Genomic DNA, 24,310 nt, shown 5'->3' on the forward strand with positions numbered 1-24,310 from the left:
ATATACCTAACCTATAGGTTACTATTGTATACACCGAGGTAGTTATATTAAAACATTATATGCATATTATTCGATCGATAAAAATATTTCTAGATTAGCCGAGTACATTTAGGTAACACGTGTAGCGTATTAATATCTCGTATATAGTGTTCTTATTACGAACTTATATAACATATGATATACGTATAATGTATATAGGTAACAGGGTTCTTTGTGTTTTTACCAGCAGAGTGGCAAACATGTTTTTAACGCACTGTATTCCCGTCCATATAAAACATTGGACATCTAAAAGGAAAATCACAATTATGGAAGAATGAAAGACGATCGAATGTCACTCGGAATATTATTTTAGCTATAAATCACTAATCGTGGGTCTAAAGAGTTTTTTTTAACCAGAAATTCGAATTCTTTATTTCCTGATCGCTGGTTCTTAAAATAAATAGTCTCATTCAATCTGCGTGATCGGTATAACATTATAACTTATTCACCAAAAAAAATAATTTTGTTGTTTCTATTGGTCCTACTCGGTTTTCGTAAAAGTCAATTATCGTAATAGTAGTTCGTGTTTTTTATCATGTTCTTTATTCACTGAAATAACGTTATCGATACACCACCTATATTATATATTAAAAATATTTACATAAATAAAAACAAACTCTCGACCAATGCTATATGTGCTGCCGGTTACTCATGTATTTTATCTTCTTGGTACCTGCCTATTTTATTATGCTTTGTTTGAGATATTTGTTAGATAAATGTACTGATTGTAGTACACTAGGCTATTATGTATTGTATATGATTATGAAACTATATATCAAGAACGCATATTTCTTGGGCGCCGTATTCAATTAAATCATAATTCAGTTAGCGGTGACCAATTCAAGCATTAATTTATTGAAAAATAGTCTAACGAAAGAATAATGAAGAATAATCACTTAAAACACAAAGTGACAACATGCTCAAGTGTTGTCTACATTATATATAATATATAGGTCAACCGTCAACACCAATATCCTAAAATTAATATGCACAACTGCAAAATTACATATTCTACATACCGTGAGTATACTGTTCGTTTTAAAATTTATTTAATCAATAAACCACAGTAGCTATAACTATATTATGGAAAAAACAATTAACGATTCTACTGTTTCATTAAAAAAATAGCCAATTAAAAAGCGATTACGCATTCTGTTGGTTGGAGTTATCGAAAGCATTTATTAATTATTATAGAATATCATAAGGTTTTTATTTGTAAAAATATATTTACTACGAATACAGTAAATTATAACAATGCATTCACAAAGTTTAAAATAAATGGTGCCAATAAATTGAGTTGCAAATTTATTAACTATAAGCATCAGTTTTGTCATTCTTCAATATAATCGTTGAGTGGTTTGAAGATTGTTCAAAAGTTTTCATTATTTATCAAATTGCAAATCATTATGATATAATGTGTTTTTATAACTATTGTACGAATTGTTATTGATATTCTTTATAGACTTAAATTGTACAATAGCCCATACCGCTGTGCCACGTCCTGTGTTAAGCGTGTCTAACAACAACAAAAAAAACGAAAAGGTGAAATCAAAACTTAAGTCTGCATTTCTTTTCTACGAACCCGAATAATGTACATTTACATAATAATGGTATACAATACATGTCATACACATTTATGTATATATTTTTTGGACAAACCTATTGTTAAGGTCCTGATTTTAGGGATATCAACCAGGGACTACATATTATATATATTATACTGTATTCATAGTATTCATGTAACATATAATAATCATACGATGTATCATTTTAAATATGAGACTTAGGAGTTAGGATAGTATATATGTGTTATGTATACTTATTGCGAAAGTAAATGTAGCCGTTGTGTATTCAATCGATTCCATTTTATTAATAAAAATTGTTTATGTACATTAGAATTAGAATTTTATAATATAGTATAAGAAATATTTCACAGAAAAATCTCGACGAACCGTAAAATAACAAACAGGCTATAATATAGGTAATTTACTTAATATTAAAAATAATTTAACTATAAAATAACAATATATAGGTACACTTTGAGCAAAATCAATATTATAGTCGTAAATCGTTGACACATCCGTGGTTCATTCTGTACTCGATGTACAAAATACCAGTATTATGCCAGTAATACAACGCTATTACGACCAGGAAATGCCACCACTGATGCGATGATCCTATGTAATCTAATTTACCTGAAAACAGAAAAATAAAATCATACAAATCTTTTTATCTTACTGATAACAATTCAAAATAAATCGAATGAAGTTCCGGTATTGGGTGTGCGTCAAAAAAAAAATTGTACCTCAATATTGCACCTGTTTATTACTTATTACACAACTATAGGTACCATGAGTATGTTCTTATTTTATATGGATAGTACCATCGTAATTAATATTTAATAGAAGCTATTATGTCAAATATTCCATTTGTGTAATTGTTAACATAATATTATGTCTTATACATTATATATTTAAATAATTTATATATCATGTGATATAGTGAGCAAGAACTTAAGGTGTTCAGTTTCCCATTTCCGTATCATGCACTGTATTGCTGGAGCCCCTCAAAAATAATGGTTCATACAATAAGTAATCTTCAAATTTAATTTCTTTATTTTAAAACAGTGAACAGCATTGAAATTTATAATATCAGATGTACCCAATATTATGTCTTGAAAGTTAAGACAAGATATTTCAGAAACATTTATATTATTATTAATGACAGATCTTACAACCTGGAAATAAACAAAATCCAATAATGGTGGTAATATTATTTTTGTTAATTTAAAAACGATCGTGTCGAAACGCGATAACGAATATTTCACATAAAAAATTTCACAAGAAACTGAAGAAATTGAATAAATATTTATTTTAAGTAAAATGATTTATTTTTATTTTTAATCTATAAAATAAAAAATATTTATGGTTTGAATGTTCATAGAAAATGTTTTTATTTTGTTATTCATTTCTTAGCTATTTCTTTCCAAGTGTATGGTACCTACTAATAAAACAAGTACCTATAGTCAGTTTTCTGAAATTTTTATTGACAATGTACTAATATTGTAAATAAGTAGGTACTAAAATATTTACCTTTGAAAAACCGTTCTGGCATTCTAGTAACGTAAATCAGGAACGCCAATCCGGAAATAAGGTACATATTTAAAATTCTTGATAATAATTTCTGAAAAAAGGAAATAAACAAGATTAATTGTTTATTTTTTCCACAAAATTATATAATCTTTTTTGAGTTAGTTATAATAAACGAATGGACAGTAATTAATCTTACTGTACATAATAATACATATTATAAATAATTATAAAGAATGATTTAAATTAAATAAACAAGAAGTTCGAATAATTACAATTTTTAACATTTTATATTTCCGTGTAATTTATAAGTCCTTTTAGAATTTAAAAATAAATTTTAAATTTATCGACCATGTTCTCAAACTTAAATTGAAAAATTTAAAATATGCTTATATATATTTTTTTTTAATAGTGATAATTAGCTACTTATCAAGGTACTCATTTAAAATGTATTTAAAAACTCATTAGGAAATAAATAATTATCTATGTAGGTAGATACAATTATAATTTACGGAAAACCTGAATATTTAATTGCGTTGTCTATAAAGATTTCAAAAACTACTAACAATTTCACTATATTATCTTTCACTAGTGTTCATTTATAATAAAAAATAAAAATGGTATTACACACCTATATTTTATACACTTATAATTGAGATTGCTATCATATTATGCATAACTATTAATTTAAATGTGTAATTATGTCAAATTATTAATATAGTTATGTTTTTTTTTTGTAAGTTTTAATGATAAATTTTATAATATTTATCGTAAATAAATCAATCGAAATGTAATCCTAGATATTAATAATCACTTATAACTTTGAAAATAAAAGTCACATAGATGGCTGAGAATTCAATAATTAATATTCCTTAAACTGTAGTTGAATAAAGTTTTAACTTAATGCAATATGAATTTTGATATTTATGAGGATTAGATTTTAGATTTATTCAAATTTTCTATATGCAGGGTATGTTTGAACACTATACGTGTTCTACATTTTTCTATATGCATTAATGCATTATTAATAAGAGTTTCAATATTTTTTTCATAAATTATTCATAACATTAACTATATTGCTTTGTGTACAATTGTGTTTGACATAATATGCTTTAACAATAGTAATTAAAATTTAATAAAATTCATTGTGAACTTATCTAGGAATGACACATTTTTTTCATTTGTAGGAATACCGGAAAGTACTAGTTAGTACATAAATAATATAACACAGATAATTTCAAAATGTGATAATATTATAATAAGTAATATTAAACCTACTTTAGTTAGGTAAATTATATTGTTTTTAGCAAACACATAGGCAGTAAATAAATATTTATATAATTAAATATTGTTAAATAAATTAACACACATCTTTAAAAGCACGACCTCGAGCATATTATTATGTTTTTATTAGTATTCTTAATGTAATTATTTAATTTTGAATTATCATTATCATTATTGACAATATAATATACTATACATCAATAGGTACTTACGGCCACTATTGGATTTTCCCATCCGCCCATGATGATAACCCAGTGACACGTCGGTATCACTCCGTATGCTGCCCAACACACAAACGAGATCATTTTCAAATTGTCACTTGCTTTCAGCTTTGGTAATTGCAATCCCATGACAGTTACAAATATAAAGAACACAGTGGATAAGTAAAACATTCGATGTACCTGAAAAATACACGATATACCACACCAGGTTTTAATTATAATGTACTCAATTAATTCACCTTTATTATTAATATGATATAAGACGTTAAATGCGTTTAGTAAGCATACTGAAATAAAAATCTTCACTTACGGGATGACACCAAAAAGCGTAATAAATTCCTGATAAGTAGATGCCCAGCAAGCTTAACGCTATGCCGAATAAGTCAAAAGATAAAAAACAGTTGAAATGTTTCTCAGATTTGCACGAAAACGTGTGGTACATAGTCGATGATGCCATGCTAATCTAAAAATACGATAAAAATTACATTGGTAAGTAAATATTATTTAAGTAAAACACGTGTCTAACAAAACGATGGTATAAACAATTTTAGGTACTATTAAAACTATGATCTAAAACTATGATTTAAGACCAGTCATATCAATAACATTTTACATGAAATTAAATTCAAATATACAAATGATTGCAAAAGAGATTTTAAAATATTATATAGTAAATTAAAAGATTTTTATTTGCAGCTTGAGATTCTGTGGTGTCACTTACTCAGTTAATCACTTACTCGGGGTATAAGAGAAACCTATGGCTCTCTCGGACAGTTTAAATTGAAAACATCACTTTATTACTTTATTTACTATGATCGACAAACTATAGTTGGTATTCGAAATTACCCGTAATAGTTATCGATAGAGTGAGATAACCAAAATGTTTTTATGGAGCCATGAGAATTAGTCATAAATAACCAATAGGTACGTACCTACCAAATAATTTTTTCTTTTATTGTACAGTAAAATGTCCATATAACGAACTTTCATTAAACAACATTTTTTATTTAAAATACTTTTAAAGTCCAAACAAAATTTAATTCCATTCAAATAAATCCTCTATATAATAACACAATTTTTTTTTGCCAACGAGACTTCGTCATGGCAGTTCACTGTATTCAAATGATTATTTGGATAACATTTTATTCAAATTATAATGCTCTACTCTGGTTGTAAGTACCTGGAAACATCCGAGTAGTAGACCCACGACAAGCTTATCGAAAGGCGAAGCGTGAATATTTAACAGTAACAAGTCATAAATTGTTAAACCAAAAAACAGCATCCAACCAAATACATGTGACCAAATGTTTATGGTTTCATTCGTCAGCCAAAAAGCGCTAAAACAAAAATGTAACAATAACTACCAATTAGTAATCACTTTTTTAATTAACTTTTATTAATGTAACCAATAAAATATATAAATCAATTCAATAATACATTTTCAAATTTGCCCTTGGTTAATGAATTATTATAACTTTGATAACTATTTATTTTATTTTACATTTTACTATGGATGATTATATGTTTTTCAATAACAGTTAAGCAGCTAATCGGTTTTTTTTTTTTGGTAAAATTATGATTACAGCTAATAAATTTATATCCGTAACTTGAAGGAACATCATCATTTAAAATGACACAAGTTAATGAAGGTCATTGTCATTTTTCATTGACAATTTCAATGATCTGCACATTGTCAAAAATTACATCGAAGGTTAGAATAGGTTTATTCGAATCGAATGTTTATAATACATTTGTACAATATATTATACATAATAATATCAAACTGTTGGTAAATTGTATTCTAGTATTTTTTTCTCTTAATTATTAAAATATTTGTACAAAATCGATTTGAATTATAGTTAAGTTTGTAAGTCCTTAAGATTCTAGGACTGTAATTCCATACTTGAATGGAAAAAAATGTGTCTTAAAATTATTTTAGTTTGCTGAAGTATGTACTTTATTCAGTCCAAGTAAAATTAACATAATTGCATAACGTATTTGTAACACTGTAAAAAATAAATTTTGTTCGTTTGTTGGTCAAATTTTGTATGGAAATTATTGCAATAAGCTATAATGGTTAAAATCAAACTCAAACAACTTTATCGTGAAATTATTTTCGATGCAACAGTTTAGTTTAATCATTTGAAAACCTTCATTTTTAAAGATTCATTTTTTTCTCATAAATTTAAGTACGTTTTTATACTGCTAAATAAATTACAAGGTAATTCAATCAGATAACGTTGTAAAACAAATTATCTTTGTATTGACTGTATAGATTTATTGCGATATGGCCGAACTCAATATGTTGATATATATATATTGCATTATACCTAATTAATTATATTATATTGCCAGTATAGAAATTACTTAAAGAATTAGCATACCTCTCTATACACATTTTTGTCGATAGACTCGCTCTATAGCCGGATGTAATGTATGGATTAGATTGTAAATGTGGTTCAACTTCATGAAATTGCAGTAATGATAACTCCTTTACGCTCCTCGACAACAACGAATCTTTTGATTTCTTTAAAAATTCTTTGTGGTCCTGAAAAAAAAGTATATAAAATTAAAAAATATAAGCATAAGGTAGGTAGTTCATATAAGTAAAATATCGCATTATTTAAAAAAAATATTTAAATATAAACTCGTATAATCACTTGAAATGTTTAATTATAATAAGTATTAAACACATGTGATCATGTCATTGACTATTTAGTATATATATCTATAGTAACAGAATAAAATAGAAAGCCAATTTATTCTCTGTCGTATATTTCAACATAATGTAATTTTAATTTTTATAACAGATGTTTATTAGTTTTTATTACAAATAATAAATTGTGTATATTATAATTGTGATTGTGTATTTTAAGTCTGCATGTGTGTTGGGTAAACTTGTTCAGTATACTTTTAGGTATACTGTAAATACTATGTAATACATGTTATACTATCAGTAAAATTAAATTAAATATTTGTGCCAAAAATATATCAAAATAGTATATTATTATTATGTGATTTTTATTATGTAAATAAACTTTTTAAAATTTAAATCTATCAATCATAAGATTTTAATAACATGTATAAAATGCCTATATTTTATTGATTTGCAAATATTATAGTCAATACAATTTAGATATTATAATTTATAATTCGATATAAAAATATATAGTAAACCTGACACATATGTATGATAGCTATTATAGTTGTATACAAATTATACATTTTTTATACGTAGGTACCGCTTCAGGCATGTAAAGCTATTACATCGAATAGTTTATATTATCTAGCAGTCTATTGAATAACGATATTAAAATAAAATTGACTTCGATTATTATTTATAGCTAATGTAAAAACTTTCTTTTTCCTATCATTTAGATTCGGCCCGTAATTTTATCAAATAATTAAACAAATAATGATAGATAAATGTGAATAAACACATTACACTTACAATATCTCAACAACTATTAAGTACCTTTTCGACATTTTTTTATACTGTTTTGTGACGAATTTAAGTTGTGTGAAAAACCGTATAAATGTTAAAGTATAGTTATTTAGAGATACCATATTTTAGTATCTTAGTACATACTCATATTATAATTGAGGCACATTATAAACATTAGAGACATCAATATGACGTTATTTAAATAATACTAATTGATGAAGTTCTTTGAATTAGTTAATCAAAACTTGAGTTCCAAGAAAAAAACAATATAAAGAATGAGGTATATTCTATTCTTATGAGCGATTGAAAAATATGACATTGAAAAAATTATATTATCGCGTACAAAATATTTGCTCGAACGAAAGACAAAATATTTTTACATAACTAAAATCCAACTATATAAAATGGTACACGATTCCACAAGACAGACAATAACTGCAGACACATTAGGTAGGTATATTATATTGTAGGTGTCTTGACATAAAATATCTGAATTTAAGAAGAAGCGATTATTGCTGTGATAATTTTATCACTTTTTCATAATATGCATATACCAACCTATACTCTAGTAGAATTGGTGTAATAAGAAAGTTAATTGGAGAGGTTTTTTCAAATTTGTTTGTAGCTCATGTATAATGAAATCTAATGTATGCCTATACATTTATGAATTATATGTATATGACATATGTACAATGATGGTAGGTACCTACCTATATTTTTCTTACAAATTTTTTCGATACAACTTCTAATTATAATATGTTAAAAATGTAAAATAGTAAAATATGATAATTTCATCGATTAAAATTAAAAATTATACTATCATTTAAAATGTCTATTTATAAATGAACTAAAGTTTATTTCATATTTCCAATTTAAGTGGTCTGGTAGTCTGGAGACAATAGCGTCCCTTCGCCGCTACCTAGTGGCACAGTATAATTATATTTATTTTTACACCTAGTTCATTTTTAACATTATTTGAATGCATTTATTCATCCAGACACGCTCACTCTCCGATTAATATTGCATGAACTCAATTTGCAATTATTAGAATTTTCAAGTATAATGTACCTAATATTAAATTATTTAAAAAAAACTAAGGTTTAAATGCAAATATATATCGTAAAAAACGGTGTGAATGTACGAACATTTCGAAGAGCCGGGTAGCCACCATGTCGGTGACCACCGAATTCGACGACAATAAGGAAATGTAATTACCCAGCGTGAGTTTTTAGCACCTGGGCTACAAGGCGATTTGGAGATAAAAAAAAAAAAAAAAAAAAAAATGATGTTTAAAAACACTTGAACTTGGCAGAAGTGCGATAATCGTACAATCGTCACCGGGGCGTCAAAGACAGTGCTATAGCTGCAGTGTTTGCGTTTCGCATTATTCGTACGCCGCTAATTTGTATGGCGCGGACACGTCGAAATGGCACAAGGTATTTAAAATTCTCCGGTCATTTCCGTGTGCGTAATATCTAATGTGTACTCCTAATGTTGTTATTGTTATAATATATATCGTATTGTAACAATGCGTCGTCCGGCATAAGGTCGCACGCATAGCATCACGCAAACTCGTTAATTGAATTTTTCGCGAATACCCAACTCTAGAACATGATAATATTATTATGATGCGTGCGCACACATTGTATTACGTTTGTTTGGCTACATCTACGCCTTATTATAGTGCACACCTATTAGATGCGGTACACGGTATACACCACCAGAGACGAGATGTGAAAACATTTTTCCCGATTGGCGGACGTTGTTATTATACGCGAAGTCTTAGGTTTTACTTTTAAACTGATTTTATTAATATAAAATATAATATAGTATATGTATAAACAAGAGTAGGTATATAGTCACAAGTACATCTATTTTTATTATTTAAAAAATAAAAATTAATTTTTTAACTAGGTACAGCAGCGCTTATTATTAAGTATGTACACTGTTTGAATATATCGAGCAAAATGACTTACTATTATTTTTTATTAGAATTAAGACTTAAATTACTAAGATCATTAGCCTGGTACTGTGGGGGGGGGGAGCGGCGGTTGGTTGGAATATGTATGTATGTATGGCAAGAGTTTCGTTGCTAAAAATCCCGGATGGGTGACCATCCGGGAGCTAGGAACGCAGGCCAGTATGGCAGTACGTATGCTCGGAACGTTTTCACAGGTTGAGAGTACGACTACGCCACACCAAGTCACATAATTATCATTATTATTGTACATTTATAGGAGTGAACATTTTTAATAGAAAATAACAACGACACGCACAACTACGGTTGAAAGAGACGTATTATAGTACCTATACCTGGTAACATTATTATTATACGTTGCATAGTACGTGAGAAATAGTAGTAGTTTGACCGAGTAGGTATATAATATAATTATGAAGGCGTGTATTGGAACAGTATACGAGTAAACACCGAGAATAAAATCGCATCGCAAATACATAATAACATTCGGCAGGTACCTATATGAATTTAATATTATTTTGAAAACATCTAATGGTTATAAACCTGGTAATATAACCTGTACACTAATCATTTAAGACCTGCAGTGTTGGTGCGTGACAGGTTTTTGTTGTTTAATGGGTGGTGGAAGGGAGTGTCCTTTGAAAGAATTTATTACATTACATATTATTACCTACACCGAGGTTTGAATTTGAAATGTATCGCGTTTTTATTAATATGCGATTAAACTCCCCCCCCCCCCTTAAAAAACAAGTAACTTTATTAATTGTTGTGCCTTATATAGGTAAAGCATTAGCCTATAAATATATTTAACTAAATTTGTATTCAGGACCCAGATGCCACATTGTCACCGCTGAATTATCTGCGATCTGTAATACCTAGGTTATAGTATACTTAAATACAGATGTTACTTTACGAATTTGTCGATATTGTATATAATATACTCTCAGCCAGGTGGCTTCAGGTTGTTACAAAAATATTGTTGTACAGTAGTAACATAAGCAACTAGAAGTCGTATAATAATAAAATAATAATAATACAATTATAACGCCACACAGCTGTTTTATATGTCTTCGACACGATGTAGTGCGTCGTAGTCTAATCCAAGATGGGCAACAGGAAAAGATGTACTCACGTTTATAATTATTATACGATGTGGTATTAATCGTATGCAGTCGAGTCTTCATAACTTGAAAACCTCTAAAACTCGAATTTTTTCCCGCCTGTCGAAGTGTTATTGAGTTGTGCTTGAGGTGTACAACTCGAAATACAAAAGTCGAATTAATTTTTGTTCCCCTTGAGATTCGAGTTATCGAGGCTCGGGTGTAATATGAAACGTACCTACGTTGGAAACATTCTCTCAACTGGAACGAATACCATATAGTGCCTACTATTTAAAAAAAAATTTATCATAGTCTATCATAAGTATTAAATATCTACTGCAATGACAATATGACGACATCTTCTCAAAGTATATCTTTCTGTTAGCGTTCATATTATGTTATTAGGTACTTATTTGTTATTATTGAAGTGCGTTTGTTATGTCTATGCGATATGCAGCGATGTACACTATAAAATATTGCATACAAGTACGCTTAAAAGTGTTAACATATGAGCAGACAGAACACATTTTCAAAACTATGAAAAAAATATTCTATCCCGTTCGTTTGTTTACTCAGGAAACGTGCAGTATACGCGGAAATCCATAAATTTGGATACTTTTAGTTCAATTGACCTTCCAATCCTACACAAACCTGCAACAGTAGCAACGTACGCGTGTTTAGAAGTAGTTCTAACGAGTTTAAAAATATTTCAATTCCGCGTAAAAACGCAACTGACCTCAGTGCTGAATGCAGAAAAATCAGCTGCTATAGGTGAAATCTTGAAGAACAGTAGGTATATAAAAGTATTAAACGATGGGTTAGGTTGTTACAGATAAATTAACTGCATAATATATTATATTATAACCAGTTGGCTCACCCAGCGTTGCCCGTGCCAAAAATGTGTTCTCTTATAAATATATACGTAAAAAAATATATATGCGGTATATTTCTGCAAATGATTATTATAGTAAATAGCACCTAATATAACATGTAACCAATGGAAACCCTATAAAGAAACAAAAATAAATAATTTTATTTTTTCAGAGGCTAAGAAAAATATTATCATGTGTGAGGGCATCTACCTGTAGTCCCTATAGTATAAGGGTTGAGCAAATAAGCTATAAACACCCTCCAGTTCTCAAGGACTCTATTGTAACTTTTGTTGAAAATGGTGGTCCATTAGTTTTTGAGTCTATTAATTTCGGATATGCAAACACCTGTAAGGCTTTAACCAACATTCTGTAACCTATATAGATAGGGTTGCCATTGGTTACAGCGGGTCTTTAAATATAGGCTCTGGTCTGGTAAGTTTCCCTGCGTGTGTTTCACCCTTCAGACGTTTCAGCAGATCTTATGGCTGAGCGCATATCTGGTTGATTTACCAATGTTTTTTTGGGTGATATTTCAAATAATTTCCAGGGTACATTTTAATGTTTGTTGACAGATGAGGCGTCCAAAGATAGTGCAGTTGTGTGTTTCATTCAAAAAACATAATCATATGAGCGAACGAATAAAACTATAATGATAAATATTTTATTATCTGTAACCAATAGCCACCCGCGGCGCTGACCGTGACAAAGATATGCTTTAAAAAAATATATATTTGTAATCAATGGCAAAAAAATGAATATGTAATATTTCTTCTGATCATAATAGTAATATACCTACTAGTATATAATCAATGGCAACTCTATAAAACGAAAAAATATTCCGTTTGCATTGAGTATTATTCTAACAATTTATTAACCAGCTGGCCGACGATCGTGTAGAAAAAATGTACCGAAAATACGCTCACTAAGAAAAATTTTCAGGCGCGATAGTGCAGAAAACTGATACTATTGCTCGGCCTAAGGAAATTCAGACCGCCGAAGTCCGAGATTTCGCCTGGCACCTATACGATAGACGTTATAAATAAACAGACAGAATATAGACGACATACAAACCTAGTCTTAACTCTTAACAGCTAATATTCCTACGAGCAGTAGAACCCAAAAACTGCGTAGTTGAAAATAAAAATAAAATAATCGTAGCCGCAGTCACTAATGTATGCAGAGGTCCATCACCGTCCGGCGTCCTGGTGACCACTCGGGTTTTTAGTGACAAATCCTCGCCACACATATATACGTGTTTCTTAACCAACCTCCCCCCCCCCAATACACACACACACATAAAATGCTAATGGCAATAGTTACCGATGCTTTAGATTAGATTAGAAAAATAAGTATAGTATTAAAATGTTCAATTCTCCTCGATTCCGTACCTTGTTTAATAGCCTAATATCCTATGTACAATAATATCGTAATAAATTTATATTAATATAATCAATGTTTATTGATCCTGAAAACATTTCTACTGGCATCACCTTAAGGGTGCATCGAATGTCAGTCCAACTTTGAGCACAATGGTCAAACATCATTATAATTAGTAACGACTCGCCAAATCATACCAACTGCACGTTGTAGTCGTGTTTATTATTATACGTCTTATTAGTATTACAGTAATGACTAATGAGTAATTAAACAAATCTTTCAACTCCGTGAGGTTTTTATTTTCGACGTCATTAATTTTTATTTTATATTTCGATTTGTCAATATTTAGATGTTTGTTTGACGAGCGTCACGTACTGAAGAGCGGTATTACGCAAAACACCGAGTTTGCATTCGAAATTTTCCAATATGTATTCAATACACGATCGACATTGAAAGCTATACGCAGGACTATTTTTTCAGACGTTGAGTACTGAATAGTTTACGAAATATTTTGGAACCTCCACCTACTATATTATAATATATTTCTATATGCATGTACCTTGTGGCTGGCCACGCTTGTGGCTTGTTGTGGCCTGTTTCAAAGTATATACACAGTATATTTTAGCTGATATATTATTCGAGTTGAAGCGATGAGTACTAATTAATAGTAAAATAGTTTATCGAAATAATAATTTTAGTAGCTGACCTAACATACTAATAACCGTTTGTCATTAATAGTTGATACTTACTGTTCAAACTCTATTCGAAATTAAAATAAACTTTTTTTAAATTTATATTTTTTTCTACAAATAGAAAAAAAACGAACCAATATTAAAATTATACCCACTCAACTATAAACGGACCTTGAACAGTTTCACTTATATATATATTGAGTATATTAGGTTTCATACAAAATAAATAATAAAATAATAAGATTTTAAACATTGTAATTAATCGATTATGATGAAGTGTGATACCATGTAAACTTTTTTTTTACCTATTTGCACTGCAATAATTAAAAATATTATAATAATTGTGGTAACATTGAACTTAATTTAATAACATTATTGATTGTAATGAAGAGAATTTTTTTTTTTTGGCTTAATCACTAAATAGTTTTTTTAATTTCAGATATCGGCTTTTTATTGGTGCTAAATCGTACTTGGTACTCCTTTTTGTCAGCCAACACCTTCGACATAGCATACAATAAACGAGTTTTACATATTCATGCTTGGTTCAGATATTATGCAAATGTGTTTTAATGTAATGTTAATATCATAGAAATTAAACGTATAATTCCAAGTGTATAGGGCGGTGTATGTCAATTAATTTTTTCCCACTAGATCGAGTCATATAATATAATGCATTGGTTCAAATTTCAAGTAGGTATAGGTCAGATACCAAATACTTTTTTTATTTAGAGCTTATAACTGTTACATTATTCAACGACGTATTATTCAAATGTACAGTCTGAGTGGTATATATAGATACTAGCTGCGTATTAAATTGTGAACCGCAAAATATAATTTATTAAAGTATACTTTTTTTCGCCAAATAAAACCATAACACCTCAAATATTTTTGTACACATATAACATATAGTAAAATTGACCTCCAGAACACTTCCTGCAACTAATTATTCAGGAAAGACTATATCGCAAGAATGGTAGATAATAATGGAATATTTAGTAGTGGTTTACATAATATTCATTAAAATGCTGCGTCCTGCTGTAGGTTCTGTAATTATAATTCAACTCGGGTAGACACCTATATATCAAGAAACTTCCTTCCCGATCTTATTCATTAGTAAATTGTAATCATGTTTTAGTCCGTTCGTTGGAAGTATACAGTGCCATAGTATACAATGTCATGTACAGTCTGTTTACATTAAGTATTTAAGTACATTAAGTACAATAAATAATAGATTTAAAAAATGTGCACAAAACCTTTAATATTAAATAAATTCAAAGAACGTTCCGCGTCGCAGACTTATTGAATGTTTAATTACTGATATCGCTTAATTAAAAATTACACGCCCGATAAGTCGAACGGTGCGGAAATGAGTTTTAAAATGTTGCAAATAAAAAAAAAAATTCTAGTTAGTTTATTTTTATACGAATAAAACTAACAAAATTTTAAGTTTAAAATAATCATTCAGCAGTATAGGGATGCAGCCGCCGCTATAGGCGTATTCCACTCTCCTGAGAGCTAACTCGATTTCTCGTCACATTTACTTATTGTAAACAATTAGTTATATTCTATTATACAGATTGTAAATATATCATAATACATTACATTTTAACAACAAAATAATCACTATTATCACCATTTACAATATTCTATAATATTATACGAGTACCGTGTAACATTGTCTACTATTTTTTTCATACGAAATATTAACAACCTATTCATATTGAGTCTCGAAACAGGTAACCCTCATCAGCTATTTAAATACTATCTGCATATTTATGATGTGTAAAAATTAAATATGGAACTAAAATATTTATAAACATAGCATTTTAATGTTGATACCGTGAATCGAATGTATACATATTACCAATTGTATCATATATTATATTGTAGCCATCACCACGCGGCCAGTTTGCTTATATAAAAGTCGGAAATTAGAAGATGACAATTATTATAAATTATGATAACTCACCAAAAATAAAATCACAAAATGTGGCTTACCATGTACAGCTTACGACTAAAGGCGTTAATCTATATTATAGTAATTATTATTCGAATGTACATTCGCAGTAACTACAATTTATGGATCGATCCTGACTGATATAATAGTATTATATCATTGTGGCTCCAAAGTCTTTAAAATCAGTCATGTAATATGTAAATATATGCACCAATTTACTTATAATTTATACGCGTGTTCAATTTCGGTTCATCGATCGACCAGCAACGAAAACAAATTATGGAGTTTTGCGGAACAATGATTAACAATGATTAGTTTTTTCGCAATTTATGTGTAGAATTCTATTATAGGTAGGTACTTCTATGAGATCATACGTGTTGCGTACGAATATGGGCTTCATATAAATTATGTTCCAGATTATTTGTAATTAATTTGAAAAATTATTCGAAAATTCCGATCCTTACCCTATGTATCTTCTTTATTAATGCCTAATAACAACAATAAACATATATTTTGACGTAGAACAATAGATCGGAGGTTATCGGACAATTTCTAGATACGTGTATAATGTACATATATTGCAGTGTATAGGTAATAGGCGTACATATAGCATAATATTATTATAATATAAAATATACACGCGTCTACGGCCAACCACTCAAAATACAAACAGCAAACAAATCGATAACCGAATAAACAAACAATAAACGAAATAAATCTATTGAAAAAATAAAATGCTCCGTCCAAGGTAAATATCAAACACAGAATTGTATAGTTCTAGTTATATCAAAAATCACGGTAGATAAAAAATTATAAGCAACACAGCATAATAATCAGTATCAATAACAATATTATGTTCTATATATTTTAGTTGCCTATTCAATATTTTATAAACCGCATTGTCGGACTGTGATACAGACGTTGGGTACCTACAGTGCACAGGCCAGTCGATTTTTAAGGGCTTCATCGCCCTCTTCCGATAACTGTAATCAAACTACACATCGCACTCAGCACACAACCTCATTCGGTAATTGTTTTTTTTGACCACGAACTGTGTATTTTTCATTTTTTTATCCAAGAGCTTACAATATAAAATTATCAATTACAGTAGTTTAGATACAAGATTTCACTTTCATCCAAACCTAGAAAACTAGTCGAAACGTTCAAATCCATAAACAAAATGTTTATCAATGAACATTTATAATATTATGATAATACCAGTACCTATATATAGGTTACTGGAATACTTTTACACCGCATACAAATTCAATTTAGCACAAAACATTTAGATAGCTGTACAACTTATGCAGATTATAGTTACTGCAGGTAATAACATACGAAAAACATTATTTATAATAATTATTGTACATATTTTGTTCGTCTCTTATATGTTATTTGTAATCGCTGTTGTATTATTATATAGCTCGTCGATCCAATTCTCGTAGTCGCGTGGAGGTTACCGTGCGGCATATTATTAATCGCCATTCACGTGTAGGTATTTCGTATAAAGTTGCTGGCTATTTTATGGGAGACATGAAATTTATAATGCCATTTTAAATTATAAACGAAACATATGTTAAACGTAATGAAATATGATTTTGGTTTAGTGACAAATGCCGTTGGGCTGCAGCTGCCAGCCAGTTCCATTTGCAGCACATTTATATAAGTACTGTACAATCGATCTCAACAATTTTAAAAATTTTAAAACTTGCAAGAATACTTATTTAAAAAAAAACGTTTACCAATGCGTACAACACATAAATGGAATGTGAGGGCTTCAAAAACAATTTTATCTGTATATAGTATAGGCTATACTGTAGAGCTGCAGAAGTGGAATCCCGAGCAAATAAGAATCGCATTTAGTTTAGAAAGCATATAACTATTGTGAAGTGTGCACACCGGACAAATTCTAATATAATGTCAACTACGAAAGATTTTCAACACAGATTGACCTCAATATTAATAGTGGTAGCCGATACAATTTATAATTTTGGTACCTATAGGTGTACTTTTAAATTGTTGGACTTTCCTCAACGATTCACGAGCAGTATATTATAATTTATATTGTAAATTGATTTTATATTATTGTAGGTATATTGTAAAATATATTAACCAACTGTCGTGTTATTTCCGACGATTGTTGCAACAGTAAACTATATATATATTTATAAATATGAATAAAAAACATAGATACCTATACTTATACTGCAATTAAATACATATACATCAATGTCACGCCGCTGGCACGGATTCGCAGAAATTTTTTTTTTGTTACCGGTGTAGTGTACATAATATATATTTATATTCATACAAGTAAAATAAGTATAAAAAACTGAAACTTTTCATCGGTATCAGTACTACTGATTTTGTCTAGCCTCCCTTTAAATATTTATGTACATAAATCTATATTCCAAGATTAAAAAATCACCCACTTTGTTTGCCACCCAATAACACTGCATGATCACCAAGTGCGTATATATAACACATTATGTGCTATTGATTTAAAATAATAAAAATAATAACTGAGTTAGGTAATAATAATTCATGTAGCTATAACCAATAGATAGTACATTTTCTGCTTGGTGACTTGATTAGTTTTAGAAAAATTAGAAAAAATAAGACGAATTATGTCAAAACAAATATTTGTATGTCTCCACCTGTCTAGCTCCTCCAGAAGACCCTGATTCAAGCACTGCCTGTTGGTATATCAGAATTTAGAATGTATGGAAGATACTATATTAAATATGTTGCGAGATAACGAAAAAAAAAATGAATGACTATTCGAGTCTATATAATATTGCAGAATAGGTTTTAAGCAGGTACCCTTGTTAAAAGTATTTTTTTTTTCAAAAACATAAATATTGTGTTCTACTGTTGGCGATTTTTTTTTTAAATATTACACAATAGAGGAATTTCAAGGATCCCAAGGTCAAGGTCTCTAAATTATCAAAAAATCATGTATAGACATCACGATCTTGAGTCGTGTTTTATACTCGAAAGATATTATATATAGTGTGTTATATACTTCTATACTTCACATATCGATTATCGTCTGTAACAAGCCACATACTTTTAACCTAGACCTATTATACCATATTGCTACAGCAGACGTATATAGTGCGTGATAAATGTATATGTGTACCTTGAACCTATATATAGTGGCCAGTGCCCGGCGATGTTCATTTGGTACATCATATTGTATACGCTATACCTAGTCAATGTAGTCATAATATTTATGTAATGAAATTCTTAAATAATATCCTCCTTCGACAATAGTTCTGCCGGGAAACTGTATGTAAATCATACCCATGATTTTCGACGCCGGTTATACTTTATTTTTCTCTTACTTTTTTAATAGGTTCATTATTTACTAATTTCTCATTGGTTGTGCTTCGTTTCCCAATACTATGACATAATTAACCGTTGGAGCTAAACTGGTCCGTGATGCGAGAAGAGAAATGAACATTATTCGGGACAAATCTTCGAAATAATAAATACATGTTTAAAATATTATAACCCTTAGGCCACAATAAGTTTCATAAAGAAGAAAAAACGTCAATCAAATTATGTAATAATAAAATGGCACGTGTTAAATAGTTTTAAAGACAATTATTATTGTTACATATGTGAAATAATTATTTACAACATAACTACGATATATTAGCCATTTTCGATCGAAAGCAATCAGCGCCGACACATATATAGTGGCGGCTGCAACATACTATAATAGGTACAGTATAAATTAGGTACACTATAAAATATAAATGGGTATATATATATATATATAGGTACATACAGCACTCATATCCTACCTATATAATCATAGTAATAGTATGGGTATACCTATGTACAAGTATTTTTCGTATCGTATAGCATAATATAGTAATTATAAGACACGCTGCAGCATATTATGTTCTTGGCGTGTACCTATTATATACAAACGCTAAACAGGTAAATTAAAATATATCACATGAGTACAAATTGAGTTTGGTATATTATATTATAATTATCGTGGCACATTTATATAATCCAATCGGATTCGAGTGAATATAATAGGCATATCGGCGTCTGTTTAGTCAGTTTCGATTATATGTTATACATTAGTGCGTACAATATGCAGTGACGGCCACAATATATAGAAGCATGACAATATGATATAATATACTCTAATATGTTTACGCCTACCTAATAGTAAACAAATACTTTTTGTATACAAACATACAAGAACTTTAGGATTACGTAATTTGCATTGATTTTGACACATATATAAATACATACATAGATATAACATACGCAGCTAAATGCAGTTAATACAATTAAAATTTATATATTTTATATACCTACGTCGAAATAATGCAGTTTATACATATTGATATGTTTATTTATTTTTGTTGCAACCCAAAGGGCACCCTAAATCCATTGCTTGTTGGTTCCCAAACGGCTCCAGTATCCGACGACAGAAATTCTTCATAATTAACTTTGCACATAAAATGTTCAAAAACATCAACACATTTTTAACCACACCTCTTTTAAGTTATTCCTAATAAAGGAAGCCATTTGGGAATTTACGTATTTTTACAATGGGAACAATTTGGAAATTATTTACCTTTTAATATAACAGGAGCTTACAAATGGGCTACAGCCCATATTTTGACTTAATGTTGTGAGAGGGTCTTCAATTTTTGCCATTTCTCTTCTAAATAATAGAACATTTGCTACATTTATTCATATATAAATATTGACTACCTACTATATATTGCTACTACACATTTTTTATTCAAAATTTCTCAATAAATCCAGAGTGTAATATATAATATACCAATAATGACGCCAATGATTAGAACGAACTCGGCCTTCACGCAGTACATATAATTCGTATAGTATAAATAATTATATTACGATTTGTCTAGTCCAGTGCCCCACTGTAGCAATCGACAATAATATTATAATAATTTATATTATACATAGGTTGGCGTATCTATAATAATATTATATCTAATAATAATAATGTTTATTGTAGGTATGCTCGTCGTCGTCAGATAAAAATATAGGAGTAAATAATATTCGAGAATATTGTAAGCCCCGAGGACGCACACACCAATCACTATTATATATAGGTACATAATATATATTCGACCTCGCAATTGAATATTAGGCCTGCGGGGACGTACGTTTTGTGCATACGATGTTCTGAAGAAACGCCGAAGAAACTATAAAGTGCCACTATGATGCAAGTCAACATTTTTAGCCAAAGAACATACGGATTTAGTCCCTTATTATGAAGGTTAGTTCTTAGTTGTATCTCGGATGGTATAGTACACATTATATTATCTTTACAATAGTTACAATTAACGAGTGTATGAACTACTTTACAACTCAACTTTATTAGACTTTCAAAACATAATGTATGATATATTGATATCTACTTCAAATCATTGTGAACAATTTTAATAAGCTAATAAGCACAGTATAAAAGAGCTTACGCCAAAAAAATTAGAAAGGTTATATTTCAGACAGAAAGCGGAAGGTATACTGTTCGTTTTTTCGTAAAATAACCGAGTGAAGTTATTGCGATAGAAAAATTAAAACCAACCATCGCTTGTGCTAGGACTAATATATACATTATACATTGAGTTGTTTGTCACCCGACTTGCATAATTTCGAATTTATATAATATAATACATGATATTTGAGTGTACATGATAAATTATAATATATTATTATGGTGTAATATAAAGACAGAAAATATATGTTTCCTATCCATACGATTGCGTATATGATGTCACGTGAATTTCCTATTTGACTATTTCAATAATATGGGTATTAAGTTTTACTTTCAACGGGCGAAAAAGAAATAATCAAGAAATAATCTGGGAATTAGACACAAAATAGTAACAATATATTATTGTCTTCCTCTATCAATCACCTCGTAACTACAAAATATATTAGGAATAATATATAAAAACGATTAAAAAAAAATCGTTGGTCAACATTTGTAGGTGTAAGTATGATGCTATTATAGTGATAGTATCCCTATAAGACTGTGAATAATAAATATAATAATATTATATTACACTTTCATTACTGCTGTTTAAAAAGAAATCCTAATTTGTATAAGAAATAACTAATAAGGATTTGGAAAACCTACGACTATGCGTTTGGTGAAGTATCAAATTTGGCACGGGTGAAGGTTTACAGTTTATTTTAGCTGAGAAAAAAAAATATCCTTTCTGGTTTCTCTGAACAAATGTATGATCCCGCCATCCCAAGTATAATATAACACCTATCGTTTCCAAAAAAACAAATGCCAGCATGATGCCAAAAATCGCAAATAATTTGCTATCATATTATTTTCAGTGTAGATACCCGCCTACACATCGAGAACCTGCAGCACTCTTATACCTAGCGTTTAAGTTACCTGCAGCTCGACATTTACGACGGTTAGCTAGTGCGTTTTTTAAGCATAAGATATACCTATGCGATGTTTTCTTCGTTTATCGATCTCAAGACTAATTTGTTGTCAAACGCATTTAATTAAAATAACAATAAAATATCAGTTCGTATGAAGGTACCTCGGTTCAACTTCAATTATAAATCCATATTCGCTTAACCTATATAGTATATACTATACCTATCTACATATCATGATGTCGGACTGGGGTCATGCTGTATCATGACAGTGCCATTTCCGCGATTACTCTTATCGTTTCCTATGATTTTAAATTTACCTTTGGTGATGCCAACTATTCTGCAGTTTTAAGAAAAAAAATTAAAGGTTTCAGTTTGCAAATGAATTTCCAATTTTAAAAAATCATTCTTATTCGTCACTTGCGCGTGTTTACCATTTTAGTAGTTACTTTTTTTTTCTGTAATCAAATTGAGTTGTTGAGATGAGTAGAAATTGTTTTTATTTTTAGTTTTCAACACACATGTCATACTAATAAACAATTATCATTTATTTCTTATTGACTATTCAAATTAATGTTTATAATAAAATGTAAGCACAAAAATTGAAAATAAATTTACCTAAAGGTCATATTGTCGAAAATCGTCGAAAATGGCACAGTCAGACACGTCTAAGTTAACAGAGACCGATAAATTCGGAAAAAAAATCGTCCACATAAAAGTATACTTGATGATTAATCATGATATGTATATTAGCATTTAGCATATAGGTATCTAAGTATATAATATTGGTAGAGTCAGTATTTTTTATGGGCAGGGGGTCCAAGAACTACAAATTTATCATTAACGTAATATAAACAAAATATATTATACATTAGGTATACTATTACTATAGAGCAAAATCCAATCACTGCAGCAGAAGTCCGAAACCGGAAAATACTATTTACTAATAGGTACCAACCGTTGAACCTATTTGCTATAGTGATGGCCACATTAAACATGACAACTATTATATCAATAAAAAAACGTAACACTAAGAAGTAGTCGAAATTTTGGTTTTTGATTAATTTGGTATTTGACGATGACCATAAAGTGTCAAGCGGTGTCCACCCCCTTCAGCGCGCCACTGCACTATAATATTTTATAGTATGTATATTATTGTGTCCAAACAATAGTGGATACTGACCTTTATCTGGCTGTTGGTCCTCTGGTGAACCGTTGGCGGGGACGTCATGTACCCTTCCACGGTCATGGACTCCTTGGCAAAAACGCAACAGTCTGCCGAAGTGGAATCGATCATGTTTTCGACGCGAGAGATGTCAATGGCTGCCAATAATACTGTCTCAAAGGTACAGGTGCACGGCACGATCTGGTTTCGGGGGCTATACGCGGTCGGCGCACTCGCGACTTACAAAACCACCCTTGTATTCGCCGGATACCCAACAATAGTCAAACGCACACTCTCAACACTCTTCCGGTCGCTGTGCAACGGTGTCCACACACACAGTGTTCGGCGTACACGATCGACGATCGCACGCGATATTACGCGGCTTGTATGCAATATCACTTATTATTAATTATATATTTATCAGCGTTGTACCTATCGTCTGCTGCAGTATGGGACCACAGCAATACGATATCGTAAAATATAATTTTTGAGCGCGCGTACTATCGTAGTAGTCGTCGTCGTCGTCGTCGTCTTACGCAGAACCGGTGTGTGTGTGTGTGTCTCTGTGCGACGTGTCGCGCGAGTAATGCTGCGACTGCTCTGCGACAGGCACCTGTTGCGACTGTTGCGGCTACAATAATAATATCATCGTGAGCCAAATGTTGCGGTAGTGCGTATAGTAT

General features: G+C 29.9%; 1 protein-coding gene across 2 annotated transcripts; it reads right to left on the minus strand.

Moving 5' to 3' along the window:
• Positions 1–1,887: 1,887 nt before the first annotated feature.
• On the minus strand, positions 1,888–24,274 carry LOC111030105 (progestin and adipoQ receptor family member 3-like). Of its 2 annotated transcripts, none has more exons than XM_022309460.1 (7): positions 23,646–24,274; positions 7,018–7,181; positions 5,814–5,970; positions 4,944–5,096; positions 4,625–4,813; positions 3,132–3,222; positions 1,888–2,234 (listed from the first exon to the last, which is right to left on the minus strand). In XM_022309460.1, the coding sequence occupies exons 1-7, from the start codon at positions 23,757–23,759 to the stop codon at positions 2,095–2,097; spliced, it is 1,008 nt and encodes a 335-aa protein (XP_022165152.1). In that variant the 5' UTR covers positions 23,760–24,274; the 3' UTR covers positions 1,888–2,094. The 2 variants fall into 2 exon arrangements, with proteins under 2 accessions (XP_022165152.1, XP_022165153.1); XM_022309461.1 differs by lacking the exon at positions 23,646–24,274 and adding an exon at positions 7,811–7,834 and having other exon boundaries at positions 2,095–2,234.
• Between the last annotated feature and the right edge of the window lie 36 nt (positions 24,275–24,310).

The sequence above is a fragment of the Myzus persicae genome, unplaced genomic scaffold, assembly GCF_001856785.1.
Source record: "Myzus persicae strain clone G006 unplaced genomic scaffold, MPER_G0061.0, whole genome shotgun sequence".
NCBI lineage: Eukaryota > Metazoa > Arthropoda > Insecta > Hemiptera > Aphididae > Myzus > Myzus persicae.